The 21,852-nt window shown below is 37.8% G+C and overlaps 1 protein-coding gene across 1 annotated transcript in view; it reads right to left on the bottom strand.

Annotated features, from left to right (window-relative positions):
- Nucleotides 1-21,639, bottom strand: part of PYGO1 (pygopus family PHD finger 1) — a 29,917-nt gene extending 8,278 nt beyond the window's left edge. Inside the window, exons 1-2 of the mRNA XM_082733840.1 lie at nt 20,965-21,639; nt 670-755 (exon numbers count right to left, since the gene is read on the bottom strand). Coding sequence (XP_082589966.1) covers nt 670-755; nt 20,965-21,013 — 135 coding nt within the window. The 5' untranslated portion in view covers nt 21,014-21,639. The remainder of the gene's footprint in view (nt 1-669; nt 756-20,964) is intronic.
- Nucleotides 21,640-21,852: the final 213 nt, after the last annotated feature.

The raw sequence follows: 21,852 nt of genomic DNA, 5'->3' as shown, positions 1-21,852 counted from the left end.
ATTAAGTAACAATAAACAGGATCTAAGTTTTTTTGTTAGCTTAACTTCAGGGAGTAGCTATTAAAGTATTCCCCAAGCACTATGCTCTTGGCCTCAGAATGGAAAAATAAACTTCCAGTTTTAGTCACGCTGGAAGTTTAACAGATGGTGGCCAAAATGGAAATAATCTGAATACACATCTTTCTTTCTCGTAGTCCTTAAAATAGAAAGAGTGCTTCAAATTTATAAGGGATAAAAGCACAGAAGCCTATTCTTATAATGGTTATCTAAGCACAGGTTATACACAAAAGATTCTTCCACCACAATTGCTTAATGACACGTATGTACTACTGAATTACTGTTAACAGCTGAACACTACTTCAAGTTAAACCTGTATCCCCAGATTTTACAATCTTTTAGTAGAACTACAGTTACCTATGGTTTTTAAGTTAGATTTAAGAACAAGCATTTTCATTTGTCTGCCTACACTTCTTTCTTGCAATACTCACTTTAGACCTATAGGCCAACATCAGCCACTAGTTGCAGAATTAAAAAAAAAAAATCACTGTAGAATTCACAGTTAGGTTATGAAAAGGATAGGAAACAAACCCATGACCAAATTTAAATTTACCTCATCAGATTGATCTTATCAATGAACAAAAACCATTATTAAAGAAAATGTTAATTTACCTGTGTATTTGTCTTGCGTTTTTTCTTGTCAGGGCTTCCCAGTTGTACACCTGGTCCTCCTAACCCATCCAGTCCACTATCACCACCTTAAAAAAAATAATAATAATAACATTTCCACTTGTAACTAAAATCATTTTACATCTCTCACAGCAGTATCTATCATAACTAGCTGTCAATATATGTTCTATTTTTATCAGATAAAATACCAAGCTTTAAAAAAAAAAAATTTTTGTTTTTCAAACAGTCTTCCCCATAGTTTCAGCCAGAAACATTCATCTCTACTCCCACAGTAACTTTTATTATTCTTTCAGTGAGAAAGTATCCATCCTACCCTTGAATCTTTAGTCATCTGGTTTCTTATCCTTGAGGCAACCACCAGTTTTTGCTCTATCTTTCAAAAGATAATCTAGCAAAATTCCAGCGTAATATCTTTTGCGGGGAGTACACAAACCATAGCATGCATACTATACAACAATGCTCTCTACACTTTGCTTTCTTCTTGGAAATCATTCCATGTAATTACCTACAGAACTGCTCCATCACCTCATAACTGAGTAGCATTTCGTGGTATAATTATACCATAATTCATTAAACTAGCTCCTTCCCTACTGATGGGAACAAACCTTTGTTGTCTGCAATGAAAATCTATGTATAGGTGTCTTAAATACATGTACAAATCATTCCTGGAACTTGAATTATGGCATTAAATTTTATACCTTTAAATTCTTAAAGGTATTGTCAAAGTACAACAATGTACGTGAGTATTACTTTCTCAACAGTATACGATGAAGCAAAAGCAAAAGCTTGACTGTGAAGTAAAGAGGCTAAAAAAAGTTTATCAATATACAACACTGTGAATGAAATTAATGTCACTGATTTGTATGCTTAAAAATGGTTTAAATGGAAAGTTTTATTTTATATATATTTTACCAAAATAAAAACCAAAAAGTATGGAGTTGACATGATCTGAAAATATCAACAGAATTTTTTTCTGCTGGAAAACAATTATGGAGGATTATGATCATTAAAAAAGTAGACAGAAGAATAAAAGTATGTATACATATGTAGATACACATTTGTAATAGATTCAGTGAGTTGACAATTAGAAGAGACATGCTCACGTATGTGGATTCTGAGAAAGGGGGTATTTAAGCTGAGACTTAAAAGATAAAAATAAGGGGCACCTGGGTGGCTCAGTGGGTTAAGGAGCCTGCTTCCCTCTCTCCCTCTCTCTGCCTGCCTCTCTGTCTACTGTGATCTCTCTCTGTCAAATAAATAAACAAAATCTTAAAAAAAAAAAGATAAAAATAAAAATAAAATTAAAAAATAAACTGAGACTTACAGGACAAAAAAATCTCTCATTTAAACAGCAGAGAACAGCACGTGTAAAGATTCTTAAGTAAAAAGAAGCCCGATGTGGGGCACCTGGGTGGCTCAGTGGGTTAAAGCCTCTGCCTTCAGCTCAGGTCATGATCTTAGGATCCTGGGATCGAGCCTGGGATTGAGCCTGGCATTGGGCTCCCTGCTCAGTGGGAAGCCTGCTTCCTCCTTTCTCTCTCTCTGCCTGCCTCTCTGCTTGCTTGTGATCTGTCAAATAAATAAATAAAATCTTAAAAAAAAGAAAGAAAGAAAGAAAGAAAGAAAGAAAGAAAGAAAGAAAGAAAGAAAGAAAGAAAGAAAGAAGCACGATGTGTTTGAGAAATTTAAAAGAGGCCAGTGTCTGAAGGGACTCTGGAGAATGCCACTAGAAGAGGTTAAAGAGATAGGCAGGGATCAGATCATTTAGAGCAGTGTGGACTGAATGTGTCCCCCCAAAATTCTTATTTTGAAGACCTACCCCACAGTATGCTGGTATTTGGGTGTAGGGCCCATGGGAGGTAACGAAGATTACCTCCGGTCATGAGGGTCAGGCCATTTTGATGTGATTAGTGGCCTTAGGAGAAAGAAGAGTATGTTCTCCATCCTCCCTCTGGAGTACAAACACAGGAAAGGCCATGTGAGGACACGGGCAAGGTGAGCATCTGCACACCAGAAAGAGAGCACTCACCAGGAAGTGAATTGGCTAGCACCTTATCCTTGGACTTCCTAGCCTCCAAACCGGGAAAATAAATTTCTGTTGTTTAAGCCACCCAGTCTACAATACTTTGTTCTTAAAGCCCAAGCAGACTAAGACACAAAGCCTTGTAGGTTATACTAAGGAATCTGAATTTTATCTGAAGAACAGTGAATGATCACTTAAGGGTTATGAGCAGGAAAGTGATATGATTTAAGTTTTTAAAATATTATATTAGCAACTGTGTTGAGAATGAATTGGTGATGGGACAGGGGTAGAAGCAGGGAGACTAGTCTTTTACAATAATAGTTCAGGAAAAAAAATGGTACTTGGCAATAAAGAGAAATAAGTGTGTTGGACAAAGACTCCCACCTAACAAAAAGTGAAGCCGATTTCTCTAAGAGCTATTTAGAGAAGCTTATAAACAACGAAGAGCTATTTAGAGAAGCTTATAAACAACAAAGTGAAAAAACTAACAAAATTCAGTAAGGATTCTGGATGTTAAATCAATATTTAAACATAAGAGTGCTGGGCGCCTGGGTGGCTCAGTGGGTTAAGCCGCTGCCTTCGGCTCAGGTCATGATCTCAGGGTCCTGGGATCGAGGCCCGCATCGGGCACTCTGCTCAGCAGGGAGCCTGCTTCCTTCTCTCTCTCTCTCTGCCTGCCTCTCCATCTACTTGTGATTTCTCTCTGTCAAATAAATAAATAAAATCTTTAAAAAAAAAAAACATAAGAGTGCTTTTTATACACAAACTAAAACCAGTCATAAGATAGTATAGAAGAAAAGTTTTCACTTATAGGAACAAAACTAAACTAACTAGCAATAAATTTTTTAAAATACACAATATCAGTATAAATAAAAACTTACAAAAGTTCTATATTGAAAGACACAGAAAAATACTTCTAATAATTGGAAAGGTATTCCCTGTTCTGGCTAGCCATCTAGAACAAAATAACATTGTTTTTTTTTACCTCATTTATTATGCCAAACAGCCTTTTTGTGCCCTCCTCAGAGACAATAGCACCAGGCATTTGAGTCCCAGGCCCGTGGGGCTCACCCTCAGAGTCCAGAGGCTTTAATACTAGAATAAGCAGGACCTCCTTCTCAGAGATCTGAGTTTAAATTCCACAGGGCCCCTCCTGTGAATTTATATACTCTAATAAGTACAACTTCTTTCCTATGGCCTTAGGAATGGTAGCTGCTTCCCACAGTCAACACCTCTCTGAAAACTTTAATATCCTATTTTGCCACTTGAGTTTAATGTCTGTTAACAATACCTTATATTAAATTTTCTATTAAAAGTAACTGGTATGGTTTCTATCTCCTGAGTAGATCCTGACTGATACATATCTCAAGTGCCACCAGCCAGAAACCATCATTACTAATAAGTTAACATCATATCATTCTAGACATATAGCTTAATACCTCCTACCTACTTCTCCCTCTGTGAATATAGAGCAGTAGTAATAACTTTACAAAGATGGGATACATTTTTACATAAAAGCATTAAATTTTAACTTTTTTATAATGTAATAAAGGCAATAAGAAATTAATTAAACTACCGAATATATTAAATATTTCTTTACCATAAGATAAGTTTTTGGAAAGAATCCTCTAAGTCTAAAAGAAATCAAGGAAAACATTAAGTTGGAAAATGTATGTCTTTTCTCAATTTTAGATAGCACTGATTGAACTTTGAATGTTTAAGATAATACGGTATCACATCTTACTCTACTTTTTTCCATCTTGCTTGCTATCTACTTTTTCTATCTCTACATTCAATTTTTTTTTAAAGATTTTTTTTAAAAGATTTTATTTATTTATTTGACAGACAGAGATCACAAGTAAGCTGAGAGGCAGGCAGAGAGAAAGAGGAATCAGGCTCCCCACCAAGCAGAGAGCCTGACATGGGGCTCTATCCCAGGACCCTAGGATCACGACCTGAACCAAAGGCAGAGGCTTTAACCCACTGAGCCACCCAGGTGCCCCAATCTCTACATTCAATTCGTTATTTCAGCTAAATTTTCTTTTATCTCATTTTTGAATACATTTTCTGCTCTTTGTTGAGTGCTCTATTTGGGGGGCACTAATTATTATTATGCTAGAGGAATTTTAGCCCCATATCTATTAGTTACTTTTCCAACTTTACTCTTTTTTAATATCTACTTAATCTATCTATAGTTTTCCTATTTTCTTATTATATAATTCATATGTTAGCCATGTTATGTTCTTTATTTCTAATTTTTTAATTTGTTCTAGAATTTGTTCTAGAATTGGTTTAGTCCTCAATAGGTTTCCTGAAATCTGCAATTTATATTTAATCTAATTAAATTAGATTAAACAGACAGAGATCACAAGTAAGCTGAGAGGCAGGCTGTCTTTGAACTCTTTCCTGCTCTTATCTTTGCTCTTGTTTTTTCATTAAAGTCTACCACTTAAAGTACATATGAGATCTTTCCTTCTCTCTTTTAGGTTATGAGTCTTCATCTTCTGCATGCTATTTCTTTCTTCTTCTTCTTCTTTTTTTTTTTTTGTTAATTCATTAGTTTCCTATAGTATGTTTACATAGTTATGCTTTTATTTTTAATATTGCAACTCTGTCTAGATCTTTTATTTGCTCTTTTATTTAATATGGGTGACTTTCTAACTCTCTTATTTACATCTAAGATTACTTGGTTTTGGTGGTATCTCTATTGAGATAATCATGTGATTTTTTTCCCCTTTAAATTATTATTTTTTAAAAATTTTATTTATTTATTTGACAGAGAGAGATCACAAGTAGACAGAGAGGCAGACAGAGAGAGAGAGGGAGGGAAGCAGGCTCCCTGCTGAGCAGAGAGCCCGATGCGGGACTCGATCCCAGGACCCTGAGATCATGACCTGAGCCGAAGGCAGTGGCTTAACCCACTGAGCCACCCAGGCACCCCCCTTTAAATTATTTTAATGTTCAACTCAAAACTGATATTGCTGAAATAAAGCCAACTAACTCACTTTTATACAAATGTTATCATTTTCATGTGACTGGATATGCTGTTATCTCTTTAGAACACCTGCCTCTCCTAGTAAGATTAGTAAGAACCTCTTGTAATTCCTTGGTACATCCAGGTTTTTAATTCTCACATTTTGTTAAATCTACCTAGTTGGGGGGTGTCGTACCCCACTCACATGGGAGGTTTCCCTGTGTTCCTTGATTCAGTTTGTATCTAATAGAAATAGTACTTTTTTTTTTTTTTACTTTTTGTTTCATTTATTTTTTTTTCTTGCACAAAAGAATGAGAAGATAAAGAACAGTCATTTAATTTCCTTCTTTCCAGACTTGGGGTTATTAGTAAGAATTCTCAAAATTCTGTAAATTACTAATAGCTTCCAAGGGTAGAGACTGTCTTAGAAGTCTTAGTGCATTTTGCACTATTTCAGAATTACATTATTGGGCCTTTGTTTGCTGCTGTTGCTGAACATTTTTGCTCTTTTTCAAAAACAGCTTTGCTTCATTTTACTTAGAATTTAAAAAGAGATTCTATAAAGTAGTTCTGTTTTAGAAGTCTGTATTTGCTTATACCTATGTTCTTTCAGCTCAATCTTCATGATGAACCTAAGAGGTAGGTAAGTCATACCACTGGTAAAAAGTAGCATAGAAATCTAAAACTAGGGGGTTTGTTTCCTTTTGCTTTTAAGTTTTGAATATATTCACAAGGTCGTATAACCATTACTACTCTTTAATGCCAGACCATTATCATCACCCCATCATATACGAATTGGCAGTCATTTCCCAGTCCCCCAGGCCCTGGCAATCATGAATCTACTTATATATTTTTGTCTATTCTGGATATGCCATATAAAAGGAATCATACAATATGTGCCTTTTTGTATCTTGTTTCACTTAAACTAGAGCAATATTTTCAAGGTTTATCCATGTTATAGTATGTATTATTTCCTTTTTATGGCTGAATAATATTCCCTTGTATGGATATACCACATTAAATTTATCCATTGATCAGCTGGTGAACAATTTGGGTTGTTTCTACTTTTTGGCTACTAAGAATAATGCTGTTATGAGTCCTTGTGTACAAGTTTTTATATAACATATGTTTTCAATTCTCTTGGGTATATATCTGGTAATAGAATCTTTGGGCAGTATGGTATCTCTTAAGTTTAACATTTTGAAGAACTGCCCTACTGCTTTCTATAGCAGCTACACCATCCAACATTCCCACCCACTAAGTTTGAGGGTCCAATTTCCTCACATCCTCCCCAACACTTATGTTGTTTCCTTTTAATTTAACTTTATTTTTTAAAGATTTATTTGAGAGAGAGAAAGAGCGGGGGTATGGGCAGAGAGAATCTAAAGCAGATTCCCACCTTAGCACAGAGCTTGACGCAGAGCAGAATCTCATAACTCTGAGATCATGACCTGAGTAGAAACCAAGACTCCGATGCTCAACTGACGGACTCTCCTCTGCTTGTATTTTAAATGTAGCCATTCTAGAAATTATAAACTGGTATCTCTTTGCGGTTTTAACTTGCATTTTCAAAATTACTAGTGACATTGAACACCTTTTCATATACTTATTCATCATCTATACATATTTTTCCTTTGAAGAAATGCCTACTCCAGTCACTTATCTATTTTTCAGTTAAGTTATCTTTTTTGTTAGGTTGTAAGAATTCTATATGTATTCTGGATACTAGACTGTTATCAGTTATAAGATTTGCAAAGATTTTCTTCCAATATGTGGGATGTCTTTTCACTTTAATAGTGTCCTCTGACACATGTAAGTTTTTAATTTTGATGAACTCCAATTTATCTTTCTTTCTTTTGGTGTCTGGGTAAACAAAGATTATATACTTCTAAGATACTAGTTTGCCTCCCTAAAATCTTACAAACATACTGTCTTCCTCAGTGGACCACAAAAGACAAAAATGAAAACTTCAGGTTCAAACTAAAGGAACCCCTATTTTAAATTCTTTGATGTGGTAGTAATCCCATTTCAGTAGATGTTAAGTAAAGAACTAACAGTGAGATCCAATCCACCCCTCAAAATCATTGATTTAAAATTTCATGGTTCAGAAATGACTGAATCTATTACTAATTTATAACTATTCAGTAGACCATATAAAGTGAATTGATGATTCCATATTAACAAATCATATTTGTTACACTGACATGCTGAGACAAGAAATGTGCTGTTCTCAAATACGAATACCTAGAAATTCTGATGGGTTGGTAGAGAAAAAGAATCAGCAATGATTTTAGAGGTCAATAAATAAATAAATAAATAAATAAAGTGGTTATATAAATAAAGGTACCAAACAACAAAGTCCTATATTTCCTAACATCTGTCATGGATATTTCATTATAACAAAAATATAAAAAGAAAACTCCAATTCCTAAAAATAAAAACAATTACTATTAATTTAGTCTCCAATCTCCAATCTAGAATATATAAATTCTCACTCAGAGCATTAAGAATACTGAATAACTATAATTTTCCAATTAAATGTTGTAATTTAAAGATGGACAGAAAGTACTTTCAATTAATGGTATGTACATCTCTGTTCACTTTCCAAAAATTTAACAACAATTACTTGTATTCACTGTAAGACAAGGCTTTGACACTTGCAACTATTTAAATAAACATAATTTTCAAGTAATCTGTGAGTAAAACCACCTTAAATTCTTTTTAGAATCTGACTTCTATGGTATTAATTTTCTATTTAAGAGTATAACATTTCCCTCCATAAAGCAAATCTTCAAGTTCCACTGGTGTCTGTTGCTCCATTTATTGTTCATCTAAAGAGTGAACTATATAACATTTTCAATGGTTCTGACACTTTGCCTTACCTGGGTCCTTCCTCCTGCTACCTGTAATACTGGTAGTTCTTCTCAGTGAGGTAATCATTGTGTTAGATCAGAATCATAGACCTAAGGCCTAATTAGACTACAAGCTACCAAGAATTTCCATGATTCTCACTCTTTAAAAGTAGTGAAAGGTCAGAATCCAACGAACAGGAAAGTAGTGGCTGTGGAGCTAGTCAATTACATTGCCCTAAGAACTTTTGGTACCAAAGCTTCTCTCTAGCTGCTCTATAATCCAGCGCAGCTAACTCTGCAAGTAAATCATTACTCAGTCAGGAGCTGAGAGCTGTGGGGCAGAGAACCAAGAAAAAGGAAACTGTCAAAGCTCATTGTTAACACTGGCCACTGTTACACTTTTAATCTGTTAATACTTGAATCTCTTTATCTCTTCACTCCTACCTGCCCAGTGACCTCTGAATTCACAAGAGGAAAAGACATGCTAAAGGGTGAAGACAAAAACGGAAAAAAGAAGCCTCTCTTGTCTTAAGAAAGCAAAGAAACTTTATCTCTGTAGATATTATCACCCTACATTATGCCACTCAATCTCAATTAAATGAAATAATTATCTTATCTCTCCTTTACCCTTTCAACTTTACCTGGAGCTGTAAGTTGAAGTATATGCCTCTTCATAGTCTGATTAGAGATGTCATCTATTAGACAAGGCAATTTTTTCCCATCTAAAGAATCAACAAGTTATTCTTTTATATGAAATCTATTGGAAGTATAGTTATTTTTTCTATTTATAATTTTTATTTTTATAAACTATGGATTATTTGCTTTAGGGCTTTTATATATTTTGTGTTCTAATTACATTATATATTATATATATATATTCCACCTTTTTATTTCTTCTATTAAAGAATCTATTTCAGCCTCAAGTCCTTAAAAAGGAAGTGAGGGCATTGTTCTGTACACTAGATAGTGGTATGCCTTTTATGTCCTTTAAATTTTCATTTTTTAACTTCACATTTTGTAAAAACTTGGGGGAATCAACAGTAGATTAGAGGATGTAGAAGAATGGATCAGTAATCTAGAAGATAGGGTCATGGGAAGAACCCAACATAAATAGCAATAAGAAAAAATAACTTTTTTTAAACATTTTATTTATTTATTTGACAAAGAGAGACACAGTGAGAGAGGAAACAAAGCAGGGGGAGTGGGAGAGGGAGAAGCAGGCTTCCCGCCGAGCAGCGAGCCCGATGTGGGGCTCAATCCCAGGACTCTGGGATCATGACCTAAGCCCAAGGCAGACACTTAACAACTAAGCCACCCAGGCACCCCAAAAAAAATTATTTCTTTTAAAAATGAGGATAGGTTAAAGAAGCTCTTGGACAATATCAAGTGAACAAACATTTGTATTATAAGGGTCCCCAAAGGAGAAGAGAGAGAAAAGGGGGCAGAAAACTTATTTGAAGAAATAATAGCTGAAAACTTCCCCAGCTACAGGGAAGGAAACAGACATCCAGCTTCAGTAATTCTAGAATCCCAAACAAGATGAATTCTAAGAAGTCCACACAATGACATATAATAATTAAAATATCAGAGATTAAAGACAATTTTAAAAGCAGCAAGAGAAATGAAAATGGTTACATATCAGAGAAATCCCATAAATCTATCAGCTGATTTTTTAACAGAAATTTTTTAAGCCAAAAGAGAGAAGCATTATCTATTCAAAGTGATGAAAGGAAAAACCTACAACTAGGAATACTCTAGCCAGCAAGATTATCATTCAGAAATTCAGAATTCAGGAGAAATAAAGTTTCCCAGACACATAAATGTTAAAGGAGTTCATCACCACTAAGCTAGCCTTGTGAGAATTGTTAAAGGGAATTCTCTAAATGGAAAAGAAAAGGCCATAATTAAAAGTAAGAAAATTATGGGGTGTCTACATGGCTCAGTTGATTAAGTGTCTAACACCACAGAAATGCAAGGAATTATAAGAGACTACTTCAAAAAATTATATGCAACAAGCCTGACAACCTAGAATGGTTAAGTTCTAAAAACAACCAACATTCCAAAACTGAACCAAAAAGAAATAAAAAATCTGAACACAGACCAATTATTAGCAATGAAAATGAACTGGTAATCAAAAAAACTTCCAAAAAACAAAAGTTCAGGATCAGATGGATTCACAGGTGAGTTCTACCAAAGAAGAGTTAACACCTATTCTCCTCAAACTATTCCGAAAAAAATAGAAGGAAAATTTCCAAACACATTCTACAAGGCCTACATGATCCTAATACCAAAACCAAACATGACACAAACAAAACAAAACACAATTACAAACCAGTTGGTATCACCAACGAATACAGATGCAAAATATTAGCAAACCACATTCAATAATACATTGAAAGGATCACTTACCACCAAGAATGGTTCAACATCTGCAAAGCAATCAACATGATACACCACACTAACAAAATGAAGGGTAGAAACCATATGATCATTTCAGTAGACACAGAAAAAGGATTTGACAGAATTCAACATCTTTCCTGATATAAACCTTCAACAAAGTGGGTTTAGAGGGAACATACCTCAACATAATAAAGGCCATATATAACAAACCCAAAGCTAACATCATACACAACGATGAAAAACTGAGAGCTTTTCCTCTAAGATCAGAAAAAAGACAAGGCTGTCTACTCTCACTGCTTTTATTCAACGTAGTACTGGACATTCCAGCCATAGCAGTCAGACAAGAAAAAGAAATAAAAGGCATCCACATTGGTAGAGAAGAAGTTAAACCATCACAATTTGCAGATAATATGTAATACTATACATGGAAAACCTTAGAGACTCCACCAAAAATCTATTAGAAGTAGCAAATGAACTCAGTATAGTTGCAGGATACAAAATTAATACTCAGAAATCAGTTGTGTTCCTATACACTAATAACGAAGTAGCAGAAAAATAAAGAAAACAACCAAACAAGAAAACAACCAAATCAAGAAAATAATTCAATTTACAACTGTACCAAAAAGAATAAAATACCAGGAATAAATTTAACCAAGGAGATGAAAGATGTTTACTCTGAAAATTATAAAACATTGTTGAAAAAAACTGAAGATAGCACAAACAAATGGAAAGATACTCACGCTCATGGATGGAAGACTTAATATTGTTACAATGTCCATACTACCCAAGGCAACAACAGATTCAATGCAATCCTTATCAAAATACCAATAGCATTTTTTGGATAATTACAACAAATAATCCCCAAAACTGTATGGAACCACAAAAGAGCCTAAACAGCCAAAGTAACCTTGAATAAGAAGAACAAAGCTGGAGGTATCATAATCCCAGATTTCAAGCTATACTAAAATAGCTGTGGTAATCAAAACAATATGGCACTGGCACTAAAACAGACACAAAGATCAACAGAATAGAATAGAGCTTAGAAATAAACCCATGCTAATACGGCCAACTGTATGCAAAGAAGGCAAGAATACGTAATGGTAAAAAAATAGTGTCTTCAATGGCTGCATGGGTGGCTCAGTTGGTTGAGTGTCAGCCTCTTGATTTTAGCTCAGGTCATGATTTCAGCATTGTGGGATCAAGCCCTGCTCTATACTCAGCAGAGAGTTTGCTTGAGATTCCCCCCACCCCACCGCCCCTCTCCTGTTCACACTCTCTTTCTCTCAAATAAATAAATAAATCTTTTTTAAATATGGAAATAGTCTTGCAATAAATGGTGCTGGGAAAACTGAGGACAACTACATGAAAAATAATGAAATGCGGCCACTTTCTCACACCATAAACAAAACAAATTTAAAATGGATTAAAACCTAAATGTGAGACCTGAATCCACAAAACTCCTAGAAGAAAACAGATAGCAATTCTTTGATATCAACATTTCTCTAGATATGCCTCCTAAAGCAAGGGAAACAAAAGCAAAAATAAACTATTGAAACTACACCAAAATAAAAAACCTTTCGCACAGTGTAAGAAACCATCAACAAAAGGAAAAGATAACCTACTGAATGGGAGGTACTCACAGATAACATGTCTCATAAGGGCTTAATATCATAAGTAAAGAACTTACACAACTCAGTAACAAAACTCAGTAACAAAAAAAACCCCAATGATTTAAAAATGGATAGAAGACATGAACGTTTTGTCAAAGGAGACATATATATGGCCAACAGACATACAAAAAGATGCTCTACATCACTAATCATCAGGGAAAACACAAATCAAAACCACAATGAGATATCACCTTACACCTGTCAGGATGGTTAGTATCAAAGAGACAAAAATAAGTGTTGACAAGGATTCAGAGAAAGAGGAACATTTGGGTCCTGCTGGTGATATTGCAAATTGTTGCAGCCACTATGGAAAACACTATGGAAGTTTCCTAAAAATTTAAAAATAGAAACACAATATGATCCATTAATTTCACTACTGAGTGTTTAGTCAAAGAAAAGAAAAACACTAATTTGAAAAAACATATGCACCCTTATGTTTACTGCAGCATTATTTATAATAGCCAAAATATAGAAGCAACCTAAGTGTCCACTGCTGGATGAATGCATAAAGAAGATGGGATATGGACACACACACACACACACACACACTCCCCACACCGGAATATCACTCAGCCATAAAAAAGAAAGATCTTGCCATTTAGGACAGCATGTGTGGACCTAAAGGGCATTATGCTAAGTGAAGTAAGCCAGACAGAGAAAAGCAAATACCATACGATTTCACTTTTATGTGGAATCTAAAAAACAAAACAAACAAGAAAAACAAAAACAGACCCATAAAAATCAGAGAAAAAACTGGTGGTTGGCAGAGGGGAGGGGATGGGAGGAAGGGAAAACTGGGTGAAGGGGAGTGGGAGATTCAGGCTTCCAGTGATTGAATGAATAAGTCTGGGGGATAAAAGGTCAACATAGGGAATACAGTCAACAAGAGGATTGTAATAGCAATATATGGTGACAGAAGGTAGCTACACTTGTAGTGAAAATAGTGTAATGTATAGAGTTGTCAAATTACCATGTTGTACACCTGAAACTAATGTAACACTGTGTCAACTATATTCCATAATTTTTTTTATATTTTACATTTTTTCCCTCAAAAACAGCTTTACTTCAAAAGTAGTTCAAGTAAGTATGCATTCTAATTACTATGCTGATTAAATGACAGAAACCAAGTCTCCGTCCCTCCCAAAAAATTTACGTGTTGACATCCTCAGTTTGATGGTTCTTGGAGGAGGGACTGTGGGAGGTGACTAGTCCCTGCCTTAATGAATGGAATTAGTGTCCTTATAAAACAGACCTGGGAGAGCTCCTTTGGCTCTCCTAGCATCCAGAATTGTGCCCAATAAATTGCTATTGTTTATAAGCCACCCAGTCCATGGTATTCTGTTACAGCAGCCTGAACTGACTAGGCAGTGCTCAACTGTACTGCCTGGCACACAGTGGACCCTCAAATATTAGTTTTCATTTTGCTCTCCTTTCAACTAAACTATACCATAATCTCACTTCATTTCAGTTTCTATAGTATTTAATGCCCTATCAAAAGATCTCGTATCAAGCATTGTCAACACATTCAGTGGAAAATATCAATTTTTCATAATAGCACAGAAGTCTGGGATATAATGTCAGTTTATTCCATCATTTACTATGGATGTGAACATCTTAACTAACAGCTTTGCCTTCACCTGAAATATGCACTTCTGTAACACTGGTCTCTACCATTGAAAGAAAATATTATGAATTTATATGTCAATACAGTATTATAAGAAATGGCCTTGGAAGGGAGGGGGGTGAGAGGATGGGTGAGCCTGGTGGTGGGTATTAAGAAGGGTATGTATTGCATGGAGCACTGGGTGTGGTGCATAAACAATGAATCTTGGAACACAAAAAAATTTAAATTAAAAAAAAAGAATGACCTTATATGATTGAAATGAAAATGCCATTATACTCTTTTAGAATGTAAGGCAGAAAATGTCTGCCATGTGATGCTCAGAACCTAGATCAATCTGGGCATGTAATAAATATTAAATTCTGAAAACCCTCAACATCTGTGATTTAAGGTTCCAAATATTTGTGGTTCCTGTACCAACTGTTCTCCCCAGACTAATGATCTTTCTATTACTGAGGTGCATGAGGTTTAAAGTTGCTAACGGATGTAAACTTATGGAGGGTGGGTAGATAGCACTCATGTGTGAAGCTGACTCTATACAATAATGACTCTAATAACAAACTTATTTTATGAACAAAGTCAACCATATTTTGAAACAAAAAACTTCAAAACTAAAGGAGAAAAAACCTGCAAATATTCATAAAAATCACATAATAAACAGCTTATACCTTTCTGTTTTGGCAAAATTATGAAATATGAGGGGTTTCTGCTTTTATAATTTTTTTTGGTTCATTGTCTTTCCCATAAAGGGAGAGTACTTTCTTTTCCGTTCATATCCACTCCTAATCAAAACAAGAAAAAATATGCTGTCTTTTACTTATTAATTGATTAAATACACCTAAAAGTGAATGTTGGTCACATTACCTGTTATATTTTAGAATGTGTATTTTAGAACGTATATTCTATTTCTGATTTTAAAAGTAAACAGGTAAATTTAAAAAATAGTAATTCCTCCCTATAAGGATCCCATAATCTACAGAAAACAATTTCTTTCTTTCTTTTTTTGGAATTCTTAAATTTAATGCAATAAATATTATGATAGACAAAGCACAAGATATGGAGGGAACATAAGGAGGTCCCATCTAATTGTGACTGAGGGAGGAATATCAGAAAAGACATCCCAGGAGGTTAAACAAAGCTGAAACCGTGAGGATGGGTATTCTACCAAAGGTGAGGAAAAAAGAGGGCAAGCCTAGCAGACAGAACAGAATGTGCGAGAAAGGTTTAAAGGCAAGAGAAACCATGAGAACCTCTAAAAAGGGAATGTGATTATCTCACACCTGGACAGGAGACCGTTTCATGGAATATGAAGATTAGAGAACTAAGGGGTAGGCCTGGACCAAGTAAAAAAAAAAAAGCCAATATGAGAAGGTTGGATTTTTTCCAAAGATAATGGGGAACAACTAAAGAGTTTTTAAAAAAAAAAAAAAAAAGAGTAACATGACTGAATTGTGTTTTAGAGCACAGTGGCAATGAAACACAGTTAACTAAGACTTTCAGGCATAGAGTTTAGCTCTAGCTTTGTCACTTACTAACTAGGTAAACTTGAGTGTTATTTAACCACACAGTACTTGACCTCTCTGAGCTTTAGTCAGCCAACTGTAAACCTAGAATGACAGTAACATCTAACTCAAAGGGTTCTTGAGAGGTTTAAACAAGACATCCATTTAAAACAATTAACAAGCTGCGTGGTAAGTACTCAATAGATAGTAGTTATTAATCATCAGCAGTAGCAATGTGGAAAATGGATTAAGAGGGACAAGACGGGAGGCCAGGAAACCAGTGAGAGGCCTATGATAATAATAAAAAAGATGAAGTCTAAACTAAAGAAGTGGTTATAGAAAAGTCAAGGAGATGGTGGGTTCAAAATGTGGAAAGGAGACAGGTATTCTAGGACTTTGGGAAAGTGTTGGCTGGGAGTGGAAGATGGGTTTGGGTCCCTGGATAAATGATGTTCACCAAGACAGGGAGTGTGGGAGGAAGAGCACACTGGACATCTCACAGATAAATACATTTCAATCAACAGACTAAAAACAAAATTCATTTATCTTCCCCTCATAAATCTTTTCTTCCTTCTACATTTCTGTGACACTCTCCTCTTTTGGTTTTTCCTTCTACCTCTCGGGCTATTCTTTCACATTCTGCTTTTCAGAGTCCTCTTTTCACCCTTTGTCTTCTAAATACTAGTTTCAAAGTTGCTTTTCTCACTGCTTTTCTCTTCTCACTTTTCACTCTCCCAAGTGAGTTATCTACTCCCAAGGCATCAATTAGTTTACTTGTTTACTGATAACTTCCAGATCTCTATTTCTGGCTCAGCCCACTTTCCTCAGTTCCAAACCATGTATATCCATTGTGCACACTGAAACACCTCAGGGGGATATTCATGCAAGGTGTTGAAAATCAAACTACTTTCCTGATAATGTTTAGTCTTTATTTTCCTTATTTTCCTGATAATGTTTAGCCTTTTTTATTAAAAATAAAACAGCAAAACCCCCTAAAATCTTTCCTTTGGACTTCGATTGGCTCCTCCCCTCCACTTTATGTCTACCTAAATTAAGTTTCATCTCCAGTCTGAATTCAAATCCTCCATACACTCATTCAACATGGCCTACAAGTATATTTTTACTACTTTTATGATATCTCTATGCTATTATCCCATTCTAAACCAAATCCCAACATCTCCAATGCCATGCCTAACTCTATTTAAAAACACTTCATCTGGAATAAATGTTCAACTTCCTTCTTCACTTCTAAATTTCTTTCTTCGCTCTTTTTTTCTCCATGACTACCTCTTCATTTCATTCTGTTTCCCTTCTCTCACCTGCAGAGATGTGACTTATGAGAAAGAAGCCTTTTCTGTCTCACCTCTAGCTTCCCACATTGAATGCTTAGCACATGGTACATATTCAAAAACATGTATTGAATGTTTTATTAATGAATTATCCTCTCTTCTGATGTTTTTCAGTTTCTCCCCTCTCAGGTTCTTTTGTAAGTCTACCAGTATGTTTGTCTATCTTTAAAGGAAAAAAAAAAAAAGACACTTTCTCTTAATTGTATCCTTCCAACATACTTTCTGTCTACCACCATGCTTCTTTACATCACATTTTTATCTCTCAATTTTTACTACTTGAAAATGTGCTTTTTCCCAGAAGTGACTTTATAAAACCACTGCTGACTTACTAAACCTTTTTCTCATCCCCATTGTCTTTGCTGCTTTTTCTACATCATTTCCACAAAGGAACACTCACTGCTTCTTAGAACACTTAGAACACTTCTCCAGAAGGCATTCCTTGATTCCCTTAAAGATAGGTTATAGGTTCCATTATTTCCTATAGATGATCACAGCACTTCTCATGTTCTTTCTAACTACTTATTTGTCTGTATCCTAAAGACTTCTTGAAAACAGTATTATGTCTTCCTAATCAACATTTCCACTGTCTAGTGCTGTGACTGCTCAATAAATATTTGCTGAATAAATGAATTGATATTGTGATCAGATCAACACCTAAGAGTTCTGAGAATACTGCATAATGGGAATATTGGTTAAAATAAGGATGACAGGTAATATTTTAAGAGAACAGACTATCAAAAATCAGCATAAATATATGAATGAGTTACTTCATGTATTCACTCATCCATTCATTTGGCATATACTGCAGGCAAAACAATGAGGGGAGAAATAGTAAGATAACCAAGATATTGTACCTATCTTCATGGATCTTTCTTATAATCAAGGCCTGAGGGGCTGAGGATGGTAACAACTGGTAGAAAATAAGAGTAAGATACATTGCCACTAAATAGCAATTCTGAATCTAATATTAAAATATCAGGACAGGTTTAGAAGACCCCTAAAACAGCTTCCTCTTGTCCACTCACCTTTTCAATCTAGGCCTACCATCATTGGGTCTCAAACCTTAGTAGGCATAAGGAACACAGGGGATCTTGTTAAAGATGTAGAGAAATCACCCAGAAATTCTGATTCTGTGGGCCCAGAAACCTACATTTTTAATAAATATCCCAGGGGATATGATACTTTTGGTCTACAAAGCATACTACTGTAAAGTCCTTAGTCATGTTGTCATAATTTTGTCATATCTCAGTTCCATCTGTGACACTGTTTGCTTAATAATTTCTTCAAATTGAAATTGTGTGTGTGTATCTTAGCCTTAAACTAAACAAGAGGCTTGATGACTTATATTTTTTATAATACACATGAAACAAACATGTAACTATTTAAAAGTCTATCTGTATACATTGGTAGATGGTAAACAGTTTAAGAAGCACTGTTCACAGTTTGTATTCTGCAAAGACCACATCCTGCATGTCTTAGGATATAAATTACAACAAAAAGTTGCAGAGCAGTCAAGTTCAGCTGAATTGTGTTTCAGAATCACTCATATAGATATTCTGGTACCTTTTATAAAATAATCCAAAATATTTTAAAAATTAATGCTATAGTCACTACAAAGTGACTTATTATAAAAAACTCCTCCTCATTGTGATTTTTCATTTTGAAAAGTGCTTTCTTTGCCTTTTATTCTGGTACTTAACTTGCAGAATATTCTTGAGCTGACACCTGAGCCAACTACACACAGCTAAGGCACCAAACTTAAAAGCTGTAGCTGGAACAAAATAAAGATAAATCCGTGCTCTTGATCTACAGCACAATATCCGTCCATTTTATTTAAAATTACATTTGATTAAGACTGATAATAATTGAGCTCAAAGGTATAAACCTGAGAACTCTCTTTCTTTTCCTTCAACCCCAAAGTAATTTATAATAATCGGCAAAATAACAGGGCAAAAATATCAGAGGAATAACTGTATTTCAGAAAGGTCTATTCCTTAAAGGGTTTGGCAACTCAAAACCACAAACAGAAAAGGAAACTGCAATAGAAAACCTATGCTGGTATTAAAAACAATATTCTGAGAGAGCATGCATGCGCTCTTAAAAACAATATTCTGCTCTAAATTATGTTTTTGCTTAAATGGCTAAGAAAATCAATCTTTACCTAAATACACAAGTGATGTCTTTTGGATCATCAACACATTGTCACTGTGTTACAATCCGGTTCTCTGGGATTAATCTGCAGTCACATGGAACAAAAACATAGATGAATGACTGTGGTTCTTGATCTCTACATCTCTTAAGTCAATTGGAAATTTACCTTACTACTTACTGATTTATAAAGCACTTTATCCTGTTTGGATGAAAGGATTATTGCAGTAGCTTCCTAACTAGCTTCCCTGCCTCACCCCTTGTTCTCCCACAGGGCAGCAGAGAAACCCTGCTAAAAATATAATTCCTGGGGTGCCTGGGTGGCTTAGTCAGTAAGTGTCTGCCTTGGGCTCAGGTCATGATCTCAGAGTCCAGAATTGAGCCCCTGCTCAGCGGGGAGTCTGCTTCTCCCTCTCCTTCTGCCCCTCCTCCCCTCGTGCGCATGCATGCTCTCTCAAATAAATAATATATATACCTCTTCTCACCTTTTCTCCTCAGCTCATACTACTCTCCCTTTGCTCACTCTCTGCCGGTTACCAAAAGTTCTTTGCTGTTGCTTGAAATACACTCAGCAAGTTCCAGACCCAGGGCCTTTGCACTCGCTGTTCCTTTTGCTGAGACTGCTCTTCCCACGCATACCCATATGGCTCTGGTCTATCACTTCCTTTGGTCCTGGCTCAAACATCATCTTCTAGATCAGTCCTCTTACACATAACCTAGACCTCTCCACCTCTTATGTATTTCCTAACCACTTTACCTGCTTTGTTTATGTCCAGAGCACTTACTATCTGACATTCTCTTATCTTTTGTTCATTATCTCTTTAGAGTGTGAACTGCTACCCGGTGAAGACTCTCCCTGCTTTGTTCACCGTTGTACCCCAGTGCCAAGAACAGTGCACAGCACACAGTACATGTTCAATAAATATTTGCTTAATGAACAGTGTTATTTCAACTTTGGGACTTTCAGCCTTAACCCCATTTAGAGTTGAAAAATAAAAGCTGGAGGATATCCCCCAAATTTCCAGCCGCTATTTGGCATCTGTGAACTTACACGCATTATCTTTTGTCTGGTACGGCGTTCCCTCCGATTTTTCTTCGATAGTAAGGCAGCAGGAAATTTCCTAACTAGTGTGCAAGGAACACGCAAACCAATCACGTATAAAATTGATTTTAGGTGATCTGATTCTTATCCAGAAGCCCATAAAGAAAACGCCTTTTGAATTTATATAGTGTGTCCTCTTCAACCCAAGGAAAATACGCTGTATATTTGTTGCCTTTGGGGGTGGGAAGGGGGCTGGGAGAGACGCGAAGGCCCGGTACACCCTCCTCAAAGCGTCAACTCTTGAGCAGCCCAACTTACTTTTTGGGGGGGTGGGCACCGATCGTGGTCTCTGCCGGGGAGGGGGGGTTTCTTTCTCCCCCTTCGAGGTGCCTATTGTGCTGTCTTGCGAACGAGCTAAGGTGGGAGAGGAGCGGGGTACGGAGGGATGCTGAGCGCGGCTTCAACTGCCGCCTAACACAAAGTCGGAGGCGAGGGCTCCGCGCGGGCGTCTGGGGCGAGCGGGCTCCGGGGCCGCGCGCCTCGAAACGCAGCCTCGGCCCCGGGGCGCAGGCGGGACGCGCGGGCTGCGCGGAGTTAGGCCCGGACAGAGCCCCGTGGCCTCCCAGCGGCCGGGCACGCGGCCCCCGCGCACCCCACTCACCCCGAATCCCCCAATCCCGTGCCCTTCCCGGTTACCTCGAACTCTCTTCAGCGAAATGGGATCCTTCTCCTGTTCTGCTGACATTACAGACCGCAAAGCATGACTCCCCCCCAGGCCGCGGGAATTCGGTCTCTTTGATGCTGCGGCGGCGGCTCCTCCTCCTCGCGGGGCCGCTGCGGCTGCGAGGCGAGCCTCCGAGCCGAGGCGCGGCCGAGGGCGGCGGGGACGCGGGCCGACTTTGCAAAGTTTGGGAGGAAGACGAGGCCTCGGGGCGGCCGGGCGGCGTGCGGGGGCTGGCCGAGCTCAGCCGCGGCGGCCGGGAGCGCGGCCTGGGGGCGGCCCCCCGCCCGGGGCCGGCATGTGCGGAGGACGAGTGCGCCGCCGCCGCCGCCTCCTCCCACTCCTTCTTCCTCGCCGCCGCCGCCGCCTCGGGAGCCGCTGACAGGGGAGGCAGGAGGCGGGTGGCCGGGCCCTGGCGGCGCACTCACAGCGCCCTCTGAGGAGGAGGTCTGCGCTCTCGCCGCTCCCGAGTCGCAGACACAAAAGCCCCCAGCCTGGAGCCGCCTGCAAAACCCGCTCTGGGGCGGGCGAGGGACGTGGCGCGGCCCCGCGGCTTCCCCGCCCTGAGCTCCCCAGCCCCGCGCGGGGACGGACTTCGGGGGGCGGGGGCCGCTGCCTGGTCCCGCGGCGCCCGCCGCCGCTGCCGTCTCGCGCTCCGCCTCGGCCCAGCCCCCACGGCCCGCGCGCGCCTCTCGCTCCGCGCCGGGACTCGCGGGCCCGCGGCTCTGGCAGCCGGGGCGGGCCGTCGCGCGCCGAGGGGCGGCCCCGCCCAGCCCCGCGCCCGGCCTCCCCCGCCGCCCTCCGGGCCTGACAGGACGTTCGGCTCTGCGGCTGGCCGGCCCGAGCCACGCTCCTGTGAGGAA

This window comes from Mustela nivalis (genome assembly GCF_964662115.1).
Source record: "Mustela nivalis genome assembly, chromosome: 6".
NCBI lineage: Eukaryota > Metazoa > Chordata > Mammalia > Carnivora > Mustelidae > Mustela > Mustela nivalis.
Note: the sequence above shows the minus strand (reverse complement) of the source record. Positions and strands in the feature narration are given on the sequence as shown.